Source organism: Monopterus albus, unplaced genomic scaffold (genome assembly GCF_001952655.1).
Source record: "Monopterus albus unplaced genomic scaffold, M_albus_1.0 scaffold72.1, whole genome shotgun sequence".
Classification (NCBI taxonomy): domain Eukaryota; kingdom Metazoa; phylum Chordata; class Actinopteri; order Synbranchiformes; family Synbranchidae; genus Monopterus; species Monopterus albus.
The window spans coordinates 891,176-910,553 of record NW_018127952.1 but is presented as its reverse complement, the minus strand read 5'-3'; the positions used below and the strand labels follow the sequence as shown (position 1 = coordinate 910,553).

Below are 19,378 nucleotides of genomic sequence, written 5' to 3'. Positions count from 1 at the left end.
GCACTGGTCAAACAGGGCTTCACTGTGCAGGTGGAGAGTGGAGCTGGAGAGGAGTCAAAGTTCTCTGACCAGCAGTACAAAGATGCTGGAGCTACCATCACTGACGTCAAGGGAGCCCTCGGTTCAGACCTGGTCCTCAAGGTTCGTACAGCTCCGCTACTTGGTTTGCTAACAGGAAAGTTCTGTCTACAGCTTATTTGAGCCTACAGATTACTGAATTTGTCATCCTGAATTTCCACTCATGATTTGTACCATACCTTTTCCACTTTAGGTTCGAGCCCCCACTTTGAGCGAGGTAGACCTCTTGAAGCCCAAGTCCACCTTGGTGAGCTTCATCTATCCAGCACAGAACCCAGAGCTAATGATGAAGCTGTCAGAGAGACACAGCAATGTGCTGGCCATGGACCAGGTGCCCAGAGTCACCATCGCACAAGGCTACGATGCACTCAGCTCCATGGCTAACATCGCTGGGTAAAGAAAGATATACATTTTTAGCTGCTAGGAAATGTCTAGTTATTGTAAACATGGCTTGAATGTTTGTTTTGTAGGTACAAGGCTGTGGTTTTGGCTGCCAATCACTTTGGCAGGTTTTTCACTGGCCAGATCACAGCTGCAGGAAAAGTACCCCCGGCTAAGGTAACAGCAAGTCAACTTGAGTGATCTTTCCTTTTTCTTCTTGGTGTTTCTCAAGTAAAGCATGTAACCATGGACTGTGTCCATCTCCTGATGTACCTGTTTTTGTACACAGGTCCTGGTTATTGGAGGTGGAGTGGCTGGTTTAGCTGCAGCAGGGGCAGCCAAGTCGATGGGAGCTATAGTCAGAGGATTTGACACCAGGTATGGGGTTTGGGGGGGTGGCGAGGGTCTTAGACTGCAGACTGAGTGATGATAGTTGTGCTGATCATGATTGACAACACCCTGACTGTTTCATGACTGTTAGGCCAGCAGCCCTGGAGCAGTTCAAGTCATTTGGGGCAGAGCCCTTAGAAGTTGACCTCAAGGAGTCTGGCGAGGGGGTCGGAGGTTACGCCAAAGAGATGTCTAAGGAGTTCATTGAGGCTGAGATGGCCCTTTTCGCCAAGCAGTGTAAAGAGGTTGACATTCTCATCAGTACTGCCCTGATTCCAGGTCGGTCACATTGGGACCTTCTCCCACTCCTGTGTTATCTTTTGGTGTTTGAAGCTGCATTAATCACTTGCAAGTGTGCTGAGCTAAATCTGTTAGCTTATTAATTTGGTCTATAAACCTGGAAGTTTACTGTATAATTTGGACTCAGCATCTCTCATTAGTCCTTGTTAACAGTGGTTTTCTGAAAGAAACTTGGAATCCCACCTGTAAGTTACTGTTCTACAGCTGCCATACGTTTCATGTTGGCTGGTGATCATCCAGCAGCTAAAGGGATATACTGTATAATTCTTAGCAGTTGGTGAGAACTAAAACAAAGCTGGAAGAAAAAAAAGAGTAAATAGAACATGCAGTACAATATCAGGTGGACACACACGACCTCAAGTAAGTTTTAACATTGTTTTGTGCCTTACTGTGTAAGTAGGCATTTAGTTGCTAACATGTTAGCCATAACAACTTGGCAAGCTTGTTTGATGCACATGGATTTGTGGATCTGCTGTCCTCTGGCTTTCCTGAACATTAATCCATCTCACCATTCTTCTGTTTCCTTTCCACCATGCAGGGAAGCGGGCCCCCATCCTTATTAAGAAAGAGTTTGTGGAGTCGATGAAGGACGGCTCTGTAGTGGTGGATCTGGCTGCAGAGGCGGGGGGGAACATTGAGACCACCAGGCCTGGTGAGCTGTATGTTCACAAGGTGAGCTTTTCTGCTTGAAACAAAAGAATCCTGTCTTTTATGTTTTGTTCAACAATATTAACAAAACTTACTATTGGTATTCTTTTCTTTTCATAACAAGGGAGTAACACACATTGGCTACACAGATTTGCCCAGCCGCATGGCCACCCAGGCCAGCACCCTGTATTCAAATAACATACTGAAGCTGCTGAAGGCCATTAGCCCAGACAAAGAGTACTTCTATTATGAGCCCAAAGATGAATTTGACTATGGAACAATTGGTCATGTCATCCGTGGAACTCTTGTTCTGAAGGTAGGTCCCCTCCCCAGCTTGGACACACACTACATCTCAGCATTTACCCTTTTTAAATAGTAAATCACTTAATACACATGTTCTTCCTGTTGTTGACATGTAGCATGTATCAGGTTTATTATTTAGTGCAGTATTCTTCACCTGCCATACCTTGTATAGAGAGTAAATGCCCCTCTTGGGATAATAATTGGTGCAGTATTGTAGTTTTATTGTTATAAGTGTCTACTGGCAGCCTCAGGCTCCACTGGTATCCCTCCCTCTCAGCACAAACCATCTCGTCCTGTCGTGCTGGGATACTGGACCAAATGAATATTAAAATCCCAATCCCAGCTGAGAATAGCTCAAATTAGATCCCAGCTAGAATGTTATGAACATTGCAAAAGATACTTATCTAGGAATTTTGGCTTTGACACATTGTTTAAAGCAGAGAAAACATGCAGCCTCGACAGGACATATCAGTTTACCCCTTGTTAAAGTAAGCATTATTGAGGCCCCTTAAAAGAGAATTTATCTTTCAAAACCACTGGTGACTGGTAAAGTCTTTGTCTGTTTCTCACGCAAAACTCTGTGGATGTTCTCTGTTCTCACACTGGTACTCTTCTTTTTTTTTTTGTGTTGCATGGTGTATCCAGGATGGCAAAAACATGTTCCCGGCCCCCCTCCCTAAAACAGCCCCCCCATCCCCAGTAAAACAGAAAACAGTTGCAGAGTTGAAGGCTGAGAAAGCAGCTGCCATTTCTCCCTTCCACCGCACCATGACCTCTGCTGGCATCTACACTGCAGGTCAGGCTTGGACACAGACATGTGGCACCATTTCATGTACTGTGAAGTTATTTCACAAAGGGTTTGTGATCCCCCTCAATTCTGTACAAAAAAAACAAAACAAAACTACATTTATATTAAAATAAGCAGTTACTTAAATAACGCTAATGGAAATCGAACACAATGGCATTCTTTAGTTTTTATTCAGGCTATTATTTTATTTGGCTTGACAATATCAAGCTGTCAGCTTTTCTTACTTTTATGTTTAAACTTTGGTTGTATAATATATAGCTTTTCCAAATGGAGCGGAAGCCAATAGTTGACAGACGGAACGGTCAACATCTATTTTTGTGATTGATCATTTAAGTCAATCTCAAGCAAAAATTTCAGACATTTTATTGGTATAAACCTCAAATGTGAATATCTGCTACTTTTTCTTGTCTTACATCCTAGTAAATCATGTTGTTCCTAATCATTTATTTTCTTGCTTTAATGGTAAAAACAGACTGGAGGAGAATAACAACTGAAAGTGAACATTTTCCCCACACTCCAGCAATGTGGAAAGAACTTTTCCACAGGCATCCAAACCTAACAACTGCTCTGCTCTCTGTAGGTGTGTCCACCTGTCTTGCACTGGGCATCATCTCTCCAAACGCAGCTTTCACTCAGATGGTCACGACCTTTGGCTTGGCTGGGATTGTGGGATACCACACTGTGTGGGGTGTGACCCCCGCTCTGCACTCACCCCTCATGTCTGTCACCAATGCCATCTCAGGTCAGGGGTCAATGTAAGATGGTTACAACACCTAGTATAGTTTTTTTGTTTGTTTTGTTTTGATGTTCTGTCTGTTCTCTTGTCAGGTCTGACAGCAGTAGGAGGACTAGTGCTGATGGGTGGAGGTTTCACACCTTCCACCCTGCCTGAGAGTCTCGCTCTGGCTGCTGCCTTCGTTTCCTCCATCAACATTGCCGGTCTGACATTAAACAGTTGAACACAAACTAACAACAGGGAACCCAATTTCATTGCACGCGCAATCAAATGAAAATGGTGTGTGTGTGTGTGTGTGTGTGTGTGTGTGTGTAGGTGGTTTTCTCATCACCCAGAGGATGTTGGACATGTTCAAGCGTCCCACTGACCCTCCGGAGTACAACTACCTGTATGCACTGCCTGGGGCTGCATTTGTTGGGGGCTATGGTGCTTCAGTGGCAGCTGGATATAGCATTGAGCAGGTAACAGGATACACATCCCATCATTCCACTCACATTTGTTCCTGTTAAATATATTTAAGTGGTATTAGCATGTCAATGAAATGACTGAGTATGTGGTATTTTATTGTGTTGTTTTTTTTTTGTTTTGTTTTTTTTTTTTAAATATAAATGCGGCACAGGATGCTAATGATGAGTATTAGGGTGGCTTTGGCATTAAGATTTAAAATGGCAGAATACTGAAGAGTGTCCATCACAATTTCCCAGAGTCTCCAAGGTGATGACTTTTAACTTGTTTTGTGTGCCAAGTAGCCAAAAACCTAGCAACAGCCGAGGCCGTGGCTTTATGTTTTCACCCATCCCATTTTCATGGCCACAGTATCTCAAGAACACCTTCAGAGTATTTATTAAAATTTGGCACAAATAGCCACTTGGACCTGAGGATGAGCTGATTTAGATTTTGGTGGTCAGGGTCACTGTGAACAGTTTGTCCCATTTTTGTGGGTGCGGTATCTCATGAACATCTGAAGGGTATTTATTTAGCTCTCTGTCAAACCTCTGTAAAAACCATCTTAAAGTGAGGACGGCTTATTTCTTAGTAGAAATTATTCACTCAAATCCAGATCAAAGATTTTTATTGTCAATTCACTGTATGTGCAGGACATACAGAAAAATGGAAATACTGTTTCTTTCTCACCTAATGTTGAATGCCCATACCATTTGAGAAATTAAAATAGAATAAAAGTAGAATAAACAGAATATGAAAACTGAATTCAAGTAATAAGGATAAACTAGATGGTACAACCTAATGGGCTATGATGAAACTCAAAGCCATGTGCAAATAATAAAAGGATTGTCAGGTGACATACATGTCAGTTCAGTTTTATTTGTATAGCAACAAATAATGTACATCTTTTATTAAATTCCTTCAAAGTTAAAATGACACATAATGATATGACAAGAGTTTTGACAGACATGCATGTAAACTGCAACTTAACTGGTTGGTGGAGGTATACAACCAGCATGACTTTAAGTTTATTTCTTTATTGATGATTTAAGGATGACTTAGTGAGTGCCTGTTACTGTATGATCAAGTGCTACAAAATAAGTCAGACATGTTTTTTTATTTTTTCTCTCAGATGATGTACTTGGGCTCAGGCTTGTGTTGTGTCGGGGCGCTGGCAGGCCTCTCTGCCCAGGGCACCAGTCGCCTGGGGAACACCCTGGGTATGATGGGGGTGGCAGGGGGTATCGCTGCCACCCTCGGCGCCCTCAAACCCTCACCAGAGCTGCTTTCACAGATGTCCCTGGCCATGGCTGCTGGAGGAACCATAGGTAGTTATCTGCCTGCTTTTAGACCTACAGTTGAGGTGATGTCATGATTGCAGATGTTTCTTTGGATGAAGAACCATCCTCCCCAACAGCTGATAACCAAGACTCTCGTGCTTCACAATACCCACTCTGGCACTGTTTTTATTGTTCATTGCAGCTCTGCCTTGTCTTTCATTATTTAAAGCCCTGACAAGGAGACACACTAACAACAAGGCATCTCTGGGTGTCAAGACTCAATCTATATAGAAATAAAAATAATAAAGCTGGAGCAGGCTTCCTTTGAACTCCAGCTGTTTAAAGAGCAAGACATGAATTTCTCCTTTGGGAGTTAATATAGTGCTCTATCGTTTTATTTACCATTATGAACAGGTTACATGTTATTACCTCTGCATGCAACTCCACTTTTGAAGAGTGTGAATTTTTGCTAATTCATAACAGAGCATCAATCATCCTGTACAGATACAGAGACGAGTGAATTTGTTGTCATGTGTAAATGCTGTACATGTTGTTGGCAATTTAAAAAGGCAGAATGATAAATGATGTTATGAAGAACACACTATCGGCAGAGCATGAGGGTTTACTCAGTGTTAAATCAGTGTTGCTCTGTTTTCAAGAAAACACACTTAAATACTTCACTTGGGGCTCAATAGATTGGCTTTGAAGATCAGACCCTATAACTGAAAACAGGTGTCAGTCTTTAAACAGTTTGCCCCCCTTTTCTTTTTTTTTATCTTTTACGTCATACAGTAAGTGTGTGTGGGTGTTTTTTTTTTTATTCAGACTCAGCCAGTGTGCATGAGAAGTTCAGTATCTGGTGTCTGGCATAGCCAAATATTTTAACTCGGTGAGATTTACTGTAATCTGTCTCTTTGCTTGTCTTCTTCTGGGCTGCTCTTCCTATCTCGACTAAAGGTCTGACAATTGCCAAGCGTATTGAAATCTCAGACTTGCCGCAGCTCGTGGCAGCCTTCCACAGCCTTGTGGGGCTGGCAGCTGTTCTCACCTGCATTGCCGAGTTCATGATTGAGTACCCCCACCTGGACACGCACCCAGCTGCTGGTGTAATCAAGACTGTGGCGTATCTGGGCACCTACATAGGAGGCGTCACCTTCAGTGGATCACTGGTGGCCTATGGCAAGCTTCAAGGTGCAGTAATGGAATTTACATAAAAATATATATACTGTATGTAGCTTCTGCAATACATAGAGTAAACGGATCTAAATGTTGTGCATGTGACAAGTTTCAAAGTCGGACCTTTTCAAGTCTGATCATTGCTCTTCATTTGACACTCTAATGCCTAGATAAACATACTGAGCTTTGCATCCTTGGGCGCTGATTGACTCTTTCATCTAGTTAAACCCAAAGATCCTCTGGTAAATCCAGGCCTAAACCAGGGATTTGTCTGCATATGTCAACAGTTACTAACTTACATTGCTGTGCAACTAATCAAGAGGAACACATGAGAAGCTTTCTGGTAAATTGCTATGGGTGGGGCAGGGCGGTGGCTGTGAGTGGAGGACTGCTGTCTGACCTGTGGGTGCGATAGACAAACAGCTGATCAGAGGCCTCCACGGAGAAGCGTGTTTCTATCTTGTCAAAGTATTTCTCTTTATCCTTATTTTCTCTGAAAATGTTTTTGGTTATAGGCCTCTTAAACTCGGCCCCCCTGCTGTTGCCAGGACGACACATGTTGAACGCAGGTCTGATGGCGGCATCAATGGGAGGCATGGTGCCCTTCATGCTCAGTTCCAGCTACGGTACTGGCATGGGGTGTCTACTGGGAGTGTCTGGGCTTTCCACTGTTATGGTGGGTTTCAGCGATTCATTAAGCTGACAAAAATTACAATGATAAAGCTACAGTATGTAAGTTTTTTTATTGTAGAAATCTGCTCCAAAACTTGTCTCATTGTGGAGAGGTGCTGTCGAAGCCTCCTGTGACCCAGACTCACTGAACAGCAGTGCAGGGATATTTGTTTTCAAAAGGCTTTGAGCGGGATTGACCTCTATAACCAGTCAGACATTTTCAGTTATTTCTGCTTGATCAGTAAGTTTTGTTGTATTCTTATTTATTGTAATTTCGTCACAACAAGCAGAGCATGGTGGAGGGTAGCAGATCGTAGTAGAGCACAATGAAGCAGTGAGAGGAGCGCTGGGCAGAGCAGAGGGGATTGATTTTTGAGTTTCATGCTAGCACAGAGTTGCATACTGTAGCTTTAATCATAGGAGATGTAGACTATTTTAAACCCTTAACTGTCACAGATTAAGCAGAACTCAGTTGAATATTGGTCTATTGTTGTATCTTATTGTGGAAAGAATCTTAATTGTCTCAGATGTTTTTCATACTTCCTTGTTTTGTGTCTGTACAACTTCTTTCTCCCCATAGGGTGTAACCCTGACAGCAGCCATTGGGGGCGCTGACATGCCTGTGGTCATCACCGTGTTGAACAGCTACTCTGGATGGGCACTCTGTGCCGAAGGCTTCTTATTAAACAACAATCTCATGACAATTGTTGGAGCTCTAATTGGTTCCTCTGGTGCCATCCTCTCATACATTATGTGTGTGGTGAGTAGACGCACACCTTCCGGCCACATGTGAACGTACACATTACAGTCACTACGATGGCCTGAGCCCAAGTTGTTATCCTCTTCTCTTCCAAGGCCATGAACCGTTCTCTGCCCAATGTGATCCTGGGCGGGTATGGCACCGCCTCCACAGCGGGCGGTAAGCCCATGGAGATTGTTGGTACTCACACTGAGGTCAACGTGGACCAGACCATTGACATGATAAAAGAAGCCAACAGCATCATCATCACACCAGGTACACAAGACATTTGTGACTAGTATCCACTTGGTATTCATAGGGAATGTCATTGTCAATGTTAGAGAAAAAAAAACAACTTGTGTGCAAAGACAACTAATACATTTTTATACTTCTGTATTGCTGAGCACATCTTTATAACTTGCTATATGGAATTAGGTTCTGTGTGAAAGGGTGACACAGGTTTAATACTGATTTCTGTCTTTGTCAGAGTACTGTCACAACATTGGAATTTTAAGAGAGTGCTCCATCAACTAATAGTAGACAGTTAAAACTAAAAAGGAGGCTTAACACTTGATGCAGTAACAATTTTTATTATTTGTTGCCACCTACGTTACCCCCAGTATGCAACTTAACCTGATTCACTCGAAAGCAGAGAATCTGCTCTGTTTTGCAAGTAGTGACAAATACTAATAATTCATTTTCAAACTAGTCTTCATACCCTCCAGTCACATCACTTGAGGCAATTTATCAGAGACACAGATTATACAGTTTTTACATACTCGCAAAGACCTGTAACCACATTTTAATCTATAAAATCAGTGAGGTTCCCCTTTCAGCTAAAGCCAGTTAGCCGTCAGAGGAACACCAGGGAAACTGCCCAGACATTTAAACACTACCTTTTTGTGTGGAGCCAGCGCAACAGAAAGTTTAACAGCTTTATTTTGAATGTTCCACAGTCAGAAAAACTAAATAGTAGTCAGTATGTGGTTTGAGAACAGGCAAAACCCAACAATTAAAATGTTCCCCTCTGCCTTTTGTGTCATTATAATTAGCTAAAGCTGAATTGTATCATATTTTGGTGGTATATTTAATGAATGTAAAGCCTCTGGCCCAGCAGAAAGTGGAGACAGGTGTCGCAAGGGGTTTGGGTTGACATCGGAGACAAAGGTGGAGCACAACTTTAATATCCAGTGCTCATCCTCTTCTGCACTCTAGCTTCAACTCTCCTTTATTAACTTCACCTCACAGAAAGATTGAAACTGGCTCATCTGCCAAAATGTGGATCAGAAATGTTTGTGCAGCAGTTCTGGAAGAGGCAGGCTGTTTTGCAAAGCATTTGGAAATGATCAGGATCTTTGACTGATGATTGACTTGATATTAATTACTTCAAAGCAGAATATTAAAGCATGGTGACCACAAGAAGGCGCAGTTTGTCCAAAAATGGTCCCACAGCAACCTGGTTTGAAGTGGTCTGTACAGTACACAGTGTAAAGTGAGTGTTGCTACATGGTTGTTAACAAGGCTAAAGGATGATGTTTGTTTGGGTGGAGGGATATGAGATAATGACTAACTCTTTATTTGTTAAATAGAAATACCCAGACTTCTCTGACAGTGGAGTAGCTATTGACTGGCCTGATCAGAAGGGAACACTGAATAAGTTGATACTGCTGTTGTTTTCCAACAGCTCCAAACCAATGCTAGGGCAGCTGTGTGGTCCAACATGCTGATCTGATTAAAGAAACAGAGAAGTCATAAGAGCTATTGAGTCCAGACTCAAGACGTCTCCATGTCCTGTCAACAACAAAGCTTGGCAGTGAGGAAACAAAAGGCTCAGGTTGTCTGGGGAAACACCAGGTATGGGTTACGGATGACTGGCTTAAAAAAAAACACCCAGACTAGGGCAATGCTGAACTCTGCAAGGTACCTGACCACCAGGGTTAAACGGGGGTTATGGAAATGGAGGGAAAGGAGTTCTTTGCACGCACGGGACCCAAATGCACACCACACATGCAAAGGGTTTTCTTAGAAAAAATGTCTCCCATACCAGTGAACCGTGATTTAATACAGAGAGGAAAGAGTGGAGGAGAGAAGAAAGAATGAATGGTTGAGGAACAACTTGTTCAACCCCTGCTGGATCTCTGTGCTTTCGATTAAGAACGAGTCAAATACTTCCAAATGGGCAATAAACAAAAACACAAATCAGTGTGAAATGCTGTTTGATAATCAATTTGAATACATGAGGGAGGACTTTCCAGATCGGTAAATATTTGTCACATAAAGGTTATTTTATCGTTTATGTATTTTACTGTATGTTGTAGATCTCTATATTATATATTTTTGTATAGGTTGGGGTCTGTGTGCAGCCAAAGCCCAGTATCCAATTGCAGACATGGTGAAGATGTTGAGGGAACAGGGCAAGGCTGTGAGGTGAGGATCTTTACTCGTGGTCTTTGCCTTTAGAAACAAAACTACTGTTGCTGCTTTGTTCTTAGTTGAATTTAGACTAAGGGTCTACACTCGCAGCACTTTGTCAAGATGTTTTAAGTTAATGAAAGTATTTTTTGCATTATTCTGTCAATCAAGTAAAGTAGCTTTTACACTAACTACACATTACTGATTTAAAGTAGTGAGTACAAGTTTTAAGATTTCCATTTTATGCTACATTATACTTCAGTGTTACTGTATTTCAGGGGAAAATATACCTTTTGCAATGTTATACTGGAGCAGCACATGACTAAAATGAAGGAGTAGTGAGCAGTAATAGTTTGCATCAATCTCTACCAGGTTTGGTATCCACCCAGTGGCTGGTCGTATGCCAGGCCAGCTGAACGTCCTCTTGGCCGAGGCTGGTGTTCCCTATGACGTGGTCCTAGAGATGGATGAGATCAATGAAGACTTCCCAGGTGAAGTTCTTCAGCATGCTGTTACAGTAGTTAATAGTACATGATTCGTTTTGACAGGAAGCTGTCACATAATATTACTAGAGCAATTAAGTGTGATGGTCACATCCCCATTTCATGCACACTCAAGAGAAGCCCCGCAGTGCGCCTGGAAATTTAGTCAGGGTAACCGCTTTGTTTTCTTAGCAACCAGACATGCAATCTGAGACTGGTTCTGTTTATGACGGCATAAGACAAATGTTGCGCCGGGGAACCCAACAACATCAGTGAAAACACTTGCACCGGCATTTTACTGGCAGCTTGTATAATCATCTGTCTTGTGTATGACATAAATATTTGCAACCCACAGAGACAGACTTGACACTGGTCATCGGTGCCAATGACACTGTGAATTCCGCAGCACAAGAAGATCCCAACTCTATAATTGCCGGCATGCCTGTCCTGGAGGTTTGGAAGTCCAAACAGGTTTGCATACTTTTATTTATTTTTTTTAACCTTTTAATTTGAATTGATGCACCCATAGTATCACAGAATTTTTAACTGTCTACAAAAAGTACACTTTTTTTAAAACTTCACTCCAGGTGATAGTGATGAAGCGCACCTTGGGTGTGGGCTATGCTGCAGTAGATAACCCTATTTTCTACAAGCCCAACACATCAATGTTGCTGGGAGATGCCAAGAAGACATGTGACAGCCTGCAAGCAAAGATCAGAGAGACCTACTACTAGATACCTCTCATGTACGGAGGCAGGTTGACACACACACAGTGTTTCAAACATTGGCTTTCAAGATATTTATTTCTGGAGAAAAGATTTATTGGATCTGCCACTAATGTGATTCTATTACAGAGGATGCCCAAGATTCAGAATTTTTTTTTAAGGGGTATAACACATGTACTGATTTGTAAATAAAAATATTTAACTGGATCTTAAGCCAATTTATTTCCACATTACATTTTACAATATGCACAACAGGATAATCAACTGTAGGACTTTCATTTTGTATTTTATTTACTCATATTAAACAATTAAGTGATTCATTACATATTCATAGATGAACATTTGTCACACCATCACTTACAAAATAAAAATCCAGCAATAAAAAATAAAGACATACAAGGGGCTGCAGATAAAGCTACTTTTCAGCTATAATTTAACAGCTAGTAGCTGATTTGAGGTTTTCTTCCCAACACTCTTCAGTGTTTTCCAACAGACATCTTCGCTTTGTTGACAACCGAGTGCAGGTAGGAGTAGAAGAAGAGAAGGTTATCATATTCTCCATTGTACTCCTGAGCAAGGCAGTGCTCATGGAAGTCCTTGAGGAAATAATAAATGGCCTCGATAGTAGCCAGGTAGGTGTCTGGCTTGCCCTTCTGATGGCGCCAGAAACATGTTTTCCTCATCTTCAGCTCTACCTGGAGCAAATCTGGGGGATACAGTTCAGTCAGAAAGCACCCAAGACTGAGGTCATGTTAAATAGCATGTGGGAAGCAAATTTACCCTAATAATCACCAGCAGTCGGCACAAATCCAATCTTTCATGATTACCTTGCAGTCTCTCATCTGTGCTTATCTTGTTGGTCTGATTCCATGTGCTGTCTATGAAGACCACCCTCTGTAAGGGACACGACCTTGACTCCAAGCCCTCTGCTTCACCTTGGGTCCCTGATTCTGAGTTCTCTGCAGTTTGTGTGACATCTTGGCCTTCCTCAGTTTTCAGCCTCTTTATGCGTGGTTCATGAGAGGATTCATTTGGCCTGTTGTCAGTCCTTTCATACAAATGCTGCATCATGTCTTGAACTGAGACAGCCCCTGGTCCAGGGAACACCAACACCACCTTAAGAGAGCAGAACCACAGAGAGTGAAACACCATCATACAAACCAAGATTAGAGTACAAAAATGTTTTAATGTGTTGTTCCCACTCTGTGGTGATTTATACATGAATATACACAGGAGAGAATTTTGGAAAGCACTGCCCTCTATCCCCTCAGTGCTATGAAATCGTTTGATATTCTGAGTGTTGTCAGGATGTAGTGACCTCTACGTGTGAAATGACGAGGTTTGGAACCACCAGCACTCCTCCTAGAACCAGCTGTCTCTGGCATCACTTTATAATGGACAAAGTTTGGCACTGTAATCTCTACAACAAAATTCAGTTTAGCACTTTTGAAAGCAGCAAGGATTGGTATTTAAATGCAAAACAGCAAAGCTAAAGCAAAAAAGGACAAGTAAAGTGCAGTGATAAAGGCAGCAACAGCGCAGTGTGGGCAGCTCTGTGGAAAAAGCTGTTTCTCAACCTGATATTCCAGGTTTTTAAAGTGCGACATCTCTTTAATTGATGGGACATTCTTTGTTTGTCCTCTTACCGAGTGCATTTTGTCTGCTGAGAGATCTTGCCTTTCTTTGCAGGCAGTCACCATATATAGGGTATAGATCTGGGAGAGCAGTTCCCACAGTCTTCTGAGCTGTCTTCACCTGTGACAGGTCCTCTGCTGTGCAGCTTGTATACCACACTGTGCAGCTCTGCCCAAGAAGCCCTCTGCAGAGATGAGGGAACCTCCCAGGAGGACGACCATCTCAGTAGCACTACATCAACCAGGCCTTTATGGTAGAGTGGCAACATGGACGTCACTTTCAGTAAAAGGCCTATAACAGCCCACTTAGTTTGCCAAAGAGCAATTAAAGGACAGAGCGTGAGGAAAAAGATTCTGGTGAAACAAATATTTAACTCTTTGGGCTGAACCCCAGAAATGGAAAAAGCTGCCCAAATCCATGTGTGCAAAGGTTGTAGAGACTTATCCAAGTAAACTGTAAATGCTGCCAAAGGAACTTCTAAAAAAGTATTGAATTAAGGCTCTGAATTCTTTTGTGAGAGATTTCAGTTTGATTTGCATAAATTTACAAACATTTTTAAAAGACATGTTTTCACTTTGTCCATATGGATTAAGTGTAGACTGATGGGCAAAATGGAAATTTTATACACTTAAAATTCAAACAGTGAAGGGGTCTGAATACTTTCTGAAGCCACTATCAATGAATTAAGCAAATAAGGTGATTTTACAGTAGGTGAAATAAGAACTATAAACAGCAGAAACATGAAGACAAGACCAATAGAGCTGAAACAAGTAGTTGATTACAGCTATTTAGATAAACATTCTCTGGTTCAAGCATCTTAATGAGGAATTGCTACTTTTCTTTATATTATACAATAGTAAATTGGTTATCTTTGGATTTTGGACTACTGAGCACACAACGCACTTGAAGGTGTTACCATGGGCTTAAGAAAAACTTAAGGATAAGCCCTGTCATTTTCTATATTAATATTTTCAGCAATCTCCATACAGAGATTAAAACTGGCAATGAATTGCCTCTATTCAAGGTTAATGTCTGTCGGCTGCCAGTCCTGGATTAGCTTGCTTGTCTGTGTGACAGACCTCCACTGTTGTTCAAAACACATCAGGGAAACACACTGCAGCACTGGGTGACATTTTTTTTATTACGAAACACCAGATCCGACTATGTTATCCCAAAAGTCTCTGAGTGGCCTTTCATTTTCAAGAGGCAGAGTTGACTGCACGTGTGAGATCTTGCGTGAGCTCTCAGCTTTGTTTACATTCCACTAGCTTGTCACACTCAGATCTGGTGTTTGCTAATGAAGAACAATGTCACCCAGTGCAGCGGTGTGTTTCACTGAAGTGTTTTTAATTATTTTTGAACAACAACGGAGGTCTATGGCACAGACGAATAAGGTGATCCAGGACTAAGAAACTGATGGACATTAACTTTGAGTAGAAGCGAATCATTGTCCGTTTTAGTCTCTGTATGGGGAGTGTTGAAAATAGTTAGTATAGAAAATGACCAGCCATATCCCTTAACAGGCAGCTGTCTCTATTTACTGTCTCTTTTGATTCTATAAGCCCAAAAATAATAAATCTAGAAAATATTGGGTCCATTAATTGATAATGAAAATAATCACTATTTACATCCATAAAGAGTACAGCTTCCAAATAATACTTAAAGTCCAGGCTTTCATGATAAAAAAAAAAAAAAACACAAAACAAAAACTAACCTTATCCTTTTCAAACTCGGGTATGCAGGGGTAAGTGTATATGGTGATGTCACCAGGTGCAAGGAGCTTGGCATGGATCGCTGTGCTCTTGCCATCTGTCTCATTTGGATGCTTGATGATGTCTATCTTCACAGGAAGCTGAGCACAACATACAATATGTAGAATCAAGTCCAGTAGACTGTCACATCTATCACATCCAGTAGAACATTTCGCAGGTCTTCCAGAAATGACATTTTCCACCACATTAGGAAACTACCACAGAAAGTCTAGAGCTGAAGGCCTCTCTTCAAAGAACAATCAAGTGAGTGCTAATCTCTTACTGACCTTTACAATGGGGATTTCTTGCAGGTTGACACCAACTAATGAACAGCACGTGTAGCAGAAGAACATCCGTGATCCTCCACATTTAGAGCACTTCACCCTGCCCCTCTGCTGCGCTTTCTCCAGTACTGCATGCGAAGCCAATTTTAGATCTGGGAGAGGTTGCTTGACAAGCTGATGGATGTCTGAAGAATCACCAGCCATTGTTGCTTTGCCACGGCAACCAGGATCAAGATGCTGGTCTTGATCCAGACGGCTCATGTTTGCTCTTTAAATGATGATAGACTAGTGCTAGAGAAAGGCCCTACATTCATAGCTGGACAAAAAGGACAAAACAATTTAGGCAAAAATTAGCAGACAGAAATAATCAAACAGTTACATAACTTCCAAAGTGAGGGACAAAATACTGTGGAAAAGCCACTAAACAAGTGAGTTTTTAAAGGCCATACAGGAGTATCTGTTCAGATAAATGAGGGAAATTTAGTTGGGAGATACTGGGTATTGTAATATAACATTAATATTGTGAACAAGACTGAATAATGTCTGAGTTTTGTTGCTGTAATGATAAGATGCATCTTGAATGGTTCCTGGTTATAAAAGATGTATAGCAGTACAATAACATGAACTCCCATACATGACTCTCATTCCTCAAGTATGAAAACGTCAACATTCAGACTCATTATGAGCAGAAGCACAAATACCCCAATACCGGGGTACAAGGAACTTCCAGGCTGAAGGATGAGCAGAAGCACAAATACCCCAATACCAGGGTACAAGGAACTTCCAGCTTAGGTATTCAAGACAAATAAGAGTGTTGCCATTTGACAAAGACAGTAGACAGACTGTCATGAGCAGTGGGAAATAATGCGTTTACAAATATGAAGTACTTGAACATAAATTTTCTGGTATTTTATACTTATACTTCACAAGACTTAACAGCAAACATTATGAATGTGTACAAGTGTCCTAACTTTTCATACTATTTTCTGAAGTTTTAAAACCCAAACAATGAATGGATTAAGAATTATAAGCTGAATAATTAATAATACACCTAATCAGCGGTTGGTCTGATGTAGATAAAATAAATCAAGACCACCTCAAACAGCTACAGAAGTAAAATGCTTCTTACACACGAATTAATTAATGAAAATATAATGATATAGAATTTTATAAAACTCACAAGGCATATCCAGGTTGAGTAGTCTTACTTCTAATTAATTTGGATAAGTACGTGTATAAGTACATGTAGCTGATTATACTAACTTAATTTTAGTTAAATAAAGCTTCGAATGCAGGACTTTTACTTGTAATTGAGTATTTTTAAAGTGTGGTATAAGTACTTATCTGACAAATGAGAATACTTCCTCTGCTGAGCATTAGCTAAAGTGTGAAAGCTGCTGGTGAAAGAATGTAAAATGTGCTACACACAAATCAAACCATTCGCAATTGAGAATTTTGAAGAGTACAACATGCAGCTAACATTTTATCCCACACTGCTAATGTTTCAGTAACTTAGTCAACGTTACCCGATTGATTCCAGTGAAGCTAGCTTCTGTTAGCTAGCTTTACACGGCCAACATCATAGTGGCCCCAAGCTAGTTAGCGGTGGCTAACTATTATAACAGACCAAATGAAAACAGACGTTGTCTGCTAGCTAGTCACAGTACACAGCCGAAATTAAAACGTGCCTACTGAGGTATAGTCCAAAACATCCATAATATACACACGTGTATCTATTTTTGCCGTACAACGAAGTAAACCTCTTCTTCTACGCCGGAAAAGCTGATCCGACTGGAGGACTTTGGTGCTTTTGTGCCACGGATGTATCATTGGGAGAACTTTCGTTTAGTAATACATACAGTAAATGTTTTGTGCAATTATAGTATAGAAAAACTTCGTATATACTATCCACTCACCAGCTTTCATAAACGGTTAATGTTATGCTCGTCTGTTGCATATAAACATAATATTCCCCTCGCAAATAACTTACTACATTTGGAATGACCACCAAACATTGACTGCATGGCAGAAAAGGAGCAAGGCAGCCAAAAAGAGAGATGCAAAACTGAGACTGAAATGATCACCACCCACTCATCCCTGCAGTTTGTGGTCATTTCTCTTCTTTTTTTAAGGATGTTTTACATCTTTCCTGGGGATGTTTTGCATCTCTTTGTGGTTGTTTTCTGTCTCTTCCTAGTCATGTTGCAACTATTTGTAGTCTTCTTTCTTTGCAGTTTTTTTTTGTGTCTATGTGGTGGTTTTCCTTCTTTTTGGAGCCATTTTACATCTCTTTGTGGTCAGTCTGCATCTGTTTCTGGGATATTTTGAAGGTGAAGACCATGGCCCCCTCCCATTGAGCACATGGGCTTGTGCCCATTCCATTCACATATTGTGGTCTAATTTTCTGACCCAATTCTAAATCAGTGTTTTCACTACAGACTGGATGCATATTTTTTTGAACTGTCATCTACTTCTCATGTGAATAAAAATAAATACTGAATTAAAATAAATTAATTTCAGTTATTCTTATTTGTATTCACTCTACTACAATGGAAAATCCTGCAGTGCTCATGCTGTCATTCTAATATACTGCCCTTTAAAGTCATGTTGCATTAGCAAAATTAAAATATTTCCTCAATATGACTGATTAAAGAGAAAACCGGTTTAAAATATTAATATGCATTTGTTTTGTTCAAAACCAGATGTGCTATAATAGAAAACAGGTTGTTTAAGTCAGATTTTAAAGATACCTGAGCTGTTGCACTTTTTATGAAACGATTGCATGCAAGCTTGCATGGCAAAGAAATGTGTATCAAATGAGACCTTCCAGTGTCATCATATTAGATTACAAACAATCAGAACTCTGCCAAATGTGTGCCAGGTTGCTTTGAGAATCATGGCAGTGAAACACAGTTCAGTGATATTAGTTATATTAGTCACACCAAGCTGAGCTGTCATCACTGGAACCAGCACGGAATCAGGGACACTGTGTCTTTTATATGTGGCCATCTGTTGTTTCTCCTTGCTCCACAGATTCAAAGTGACTCTGATCTATAAAACCATACAGAATATTTAAAGCTTTAGTTTACATAGACATGATTTCTTCCTCCTCTGCACTGCCTTTGCCTTTAAATTGTCACATAGCTACACACAAAAATGTAGTTTACATGTCCTATCATTAAAATGAATGTTTTCTCGTGCTTTTTGTTTGATCTTACCTAGAAAAATAATAAAAAACTGACTGTATTTCATGAACGTTTTAGTGTTGACAGCAATCCAGATTAAATTAAAAAAAGATTGTTAGTGGGGCTTTTTTTTCTTCTGTATTTTATGTTGTTGCCAGTTCTAACTACAGCCATACAAATGAAAATATAAAAACCAAGTACTCCACTACAATGGAGGTAAACAAATTATACTTTGCACTGATCAAAACACTGAACAATTACAGTTGAAAAACCAGCTTGCAACAACAATGACCCTGTTTGCCTGGATAATCCACAGACCCTGCATTCAATTGTTTTTAATGGGGCTATTTGGTGTTTGAATGTCATTCCGATCCAGTTATAATATTGTATCAGCAATGAATGTGTAAACAAATTAGGCATACAGTATGTGAGCACCATTCAGTAGCTTTCAAAGCAAGAAATGAATTTATGGAAAGCCACATGATGGGTCAGCTGGTCTTCTTTTATGAATACTTAGTGCGGCAGCAACTGCTACCACAGTCGTGTGGGTCAGCAAACAGAATATGCAGCATGTTCTGCCCATAGCTGGGGAGTATGGAAAATACTATCAAAAATGTTACAAATGCGTGTTTAACGTTTTGTCTGTAACAAGCGATTTGTGTGTGTGTGTGTCATGCTGTTCACAAATGCATGCTGTACAAACTGCACATAAAACACATTTTACAAATGCTTAAAATCGATTTTTTTTGTTCAGTTCTTTAGAAAGTACGTACACATTGTTACCTACGCATGCGTGGATCGTCTAACACACACGAATCACCTTCCGCGCACACACGGATTTTTGAGTGTTTTTCCGCACTCTCAAAAGTCCACGATCCACGAATAAACGTGCGTTTAAGGACACGTGGAAAACTCGGACATCTGATTTTCCCAAACAAAAGTATTTACA

The 19,378-nt window shown here is 40.7% G+C and overlaps 2 protein-coding genes across 7 annotated transcripts; one reads left to right on the top strand and one right to left on the bottom strand.

Annotated features, from left to right (window-relative positions):
- nnt2 (nicotinamide nucleotide transhydrogenase 2) lies at positions 1–11,737 on the top strand (the record flags this gene model as incomplete). Its single annotated transcript, XM_020605724.1, has 20 exons — positions 1–141; positions 272–471; positions 549–636; positions 749–837; positions 941–1,128; positions 1,688–1,821; positions 1,922–2,113; positions 2,746–2,896; positions 3,489–3,650; positions 3,737–3,847; positions 3,960–4,105; positions 5,221–5,416; positions 6,326–6,559; positions 7,060–7,220; positions 7,797–7,976; positions 8,072–8,231; positions 10,301–10,382; positions 10,740–10,858; positions 11,205–11,320; positions 11,437–11,737. Coding segments are annotated over 20 exons (2,997 nt in total), but the record flags the coding sequence as incomplete, so codon positions are not given.
- A 205-nt stretch (positions 11,738–11,942) lies between these two features.
- dtwd1 (DTW domain containing 1) lies at positions 11,943–17,638 on the bottom strand. Of its 6 annotated transcripts, none has more exons than XM_020605742.1 (5): positions 17,161–17,638; positions 15,248–15,560; positions 14,924–15,061; positions 12,402–12,690; positions 11,943–12,280 (listed from the first exon to the last, which is right to left on the bottom strand). In XM_020605742.1, the coding sequence occupies exons 2-5, from the start codon at positions 15,503–15,505 to the stop codon at positions 12,051–12,053; spliced, it is 915 nt and encodes a 304-aa protein (XP_020461398.1). In that variant the 5' UTR covers positions 15,506–15,560; positions 17,161–17,638; the 3' UTR covers positions 11,943–12,050. The 6 variants fall into 6 exon arrangements, with proteins under 6 accessions (XP_020461398.1, XP_020461394.1, XP_020461396.1 ...); XM_020605738.1 differs by lacking the exon at positions 17,161–17,638 and adding an exon at positions 16,972–17,107; XM_020605740.1 differs by lacking the exon at positions 17,161–17,638 and adding an exon at positions 16,933–16,976.
- Positions 17,639–19,378: the final 1,740 nt, after the last annotated feature.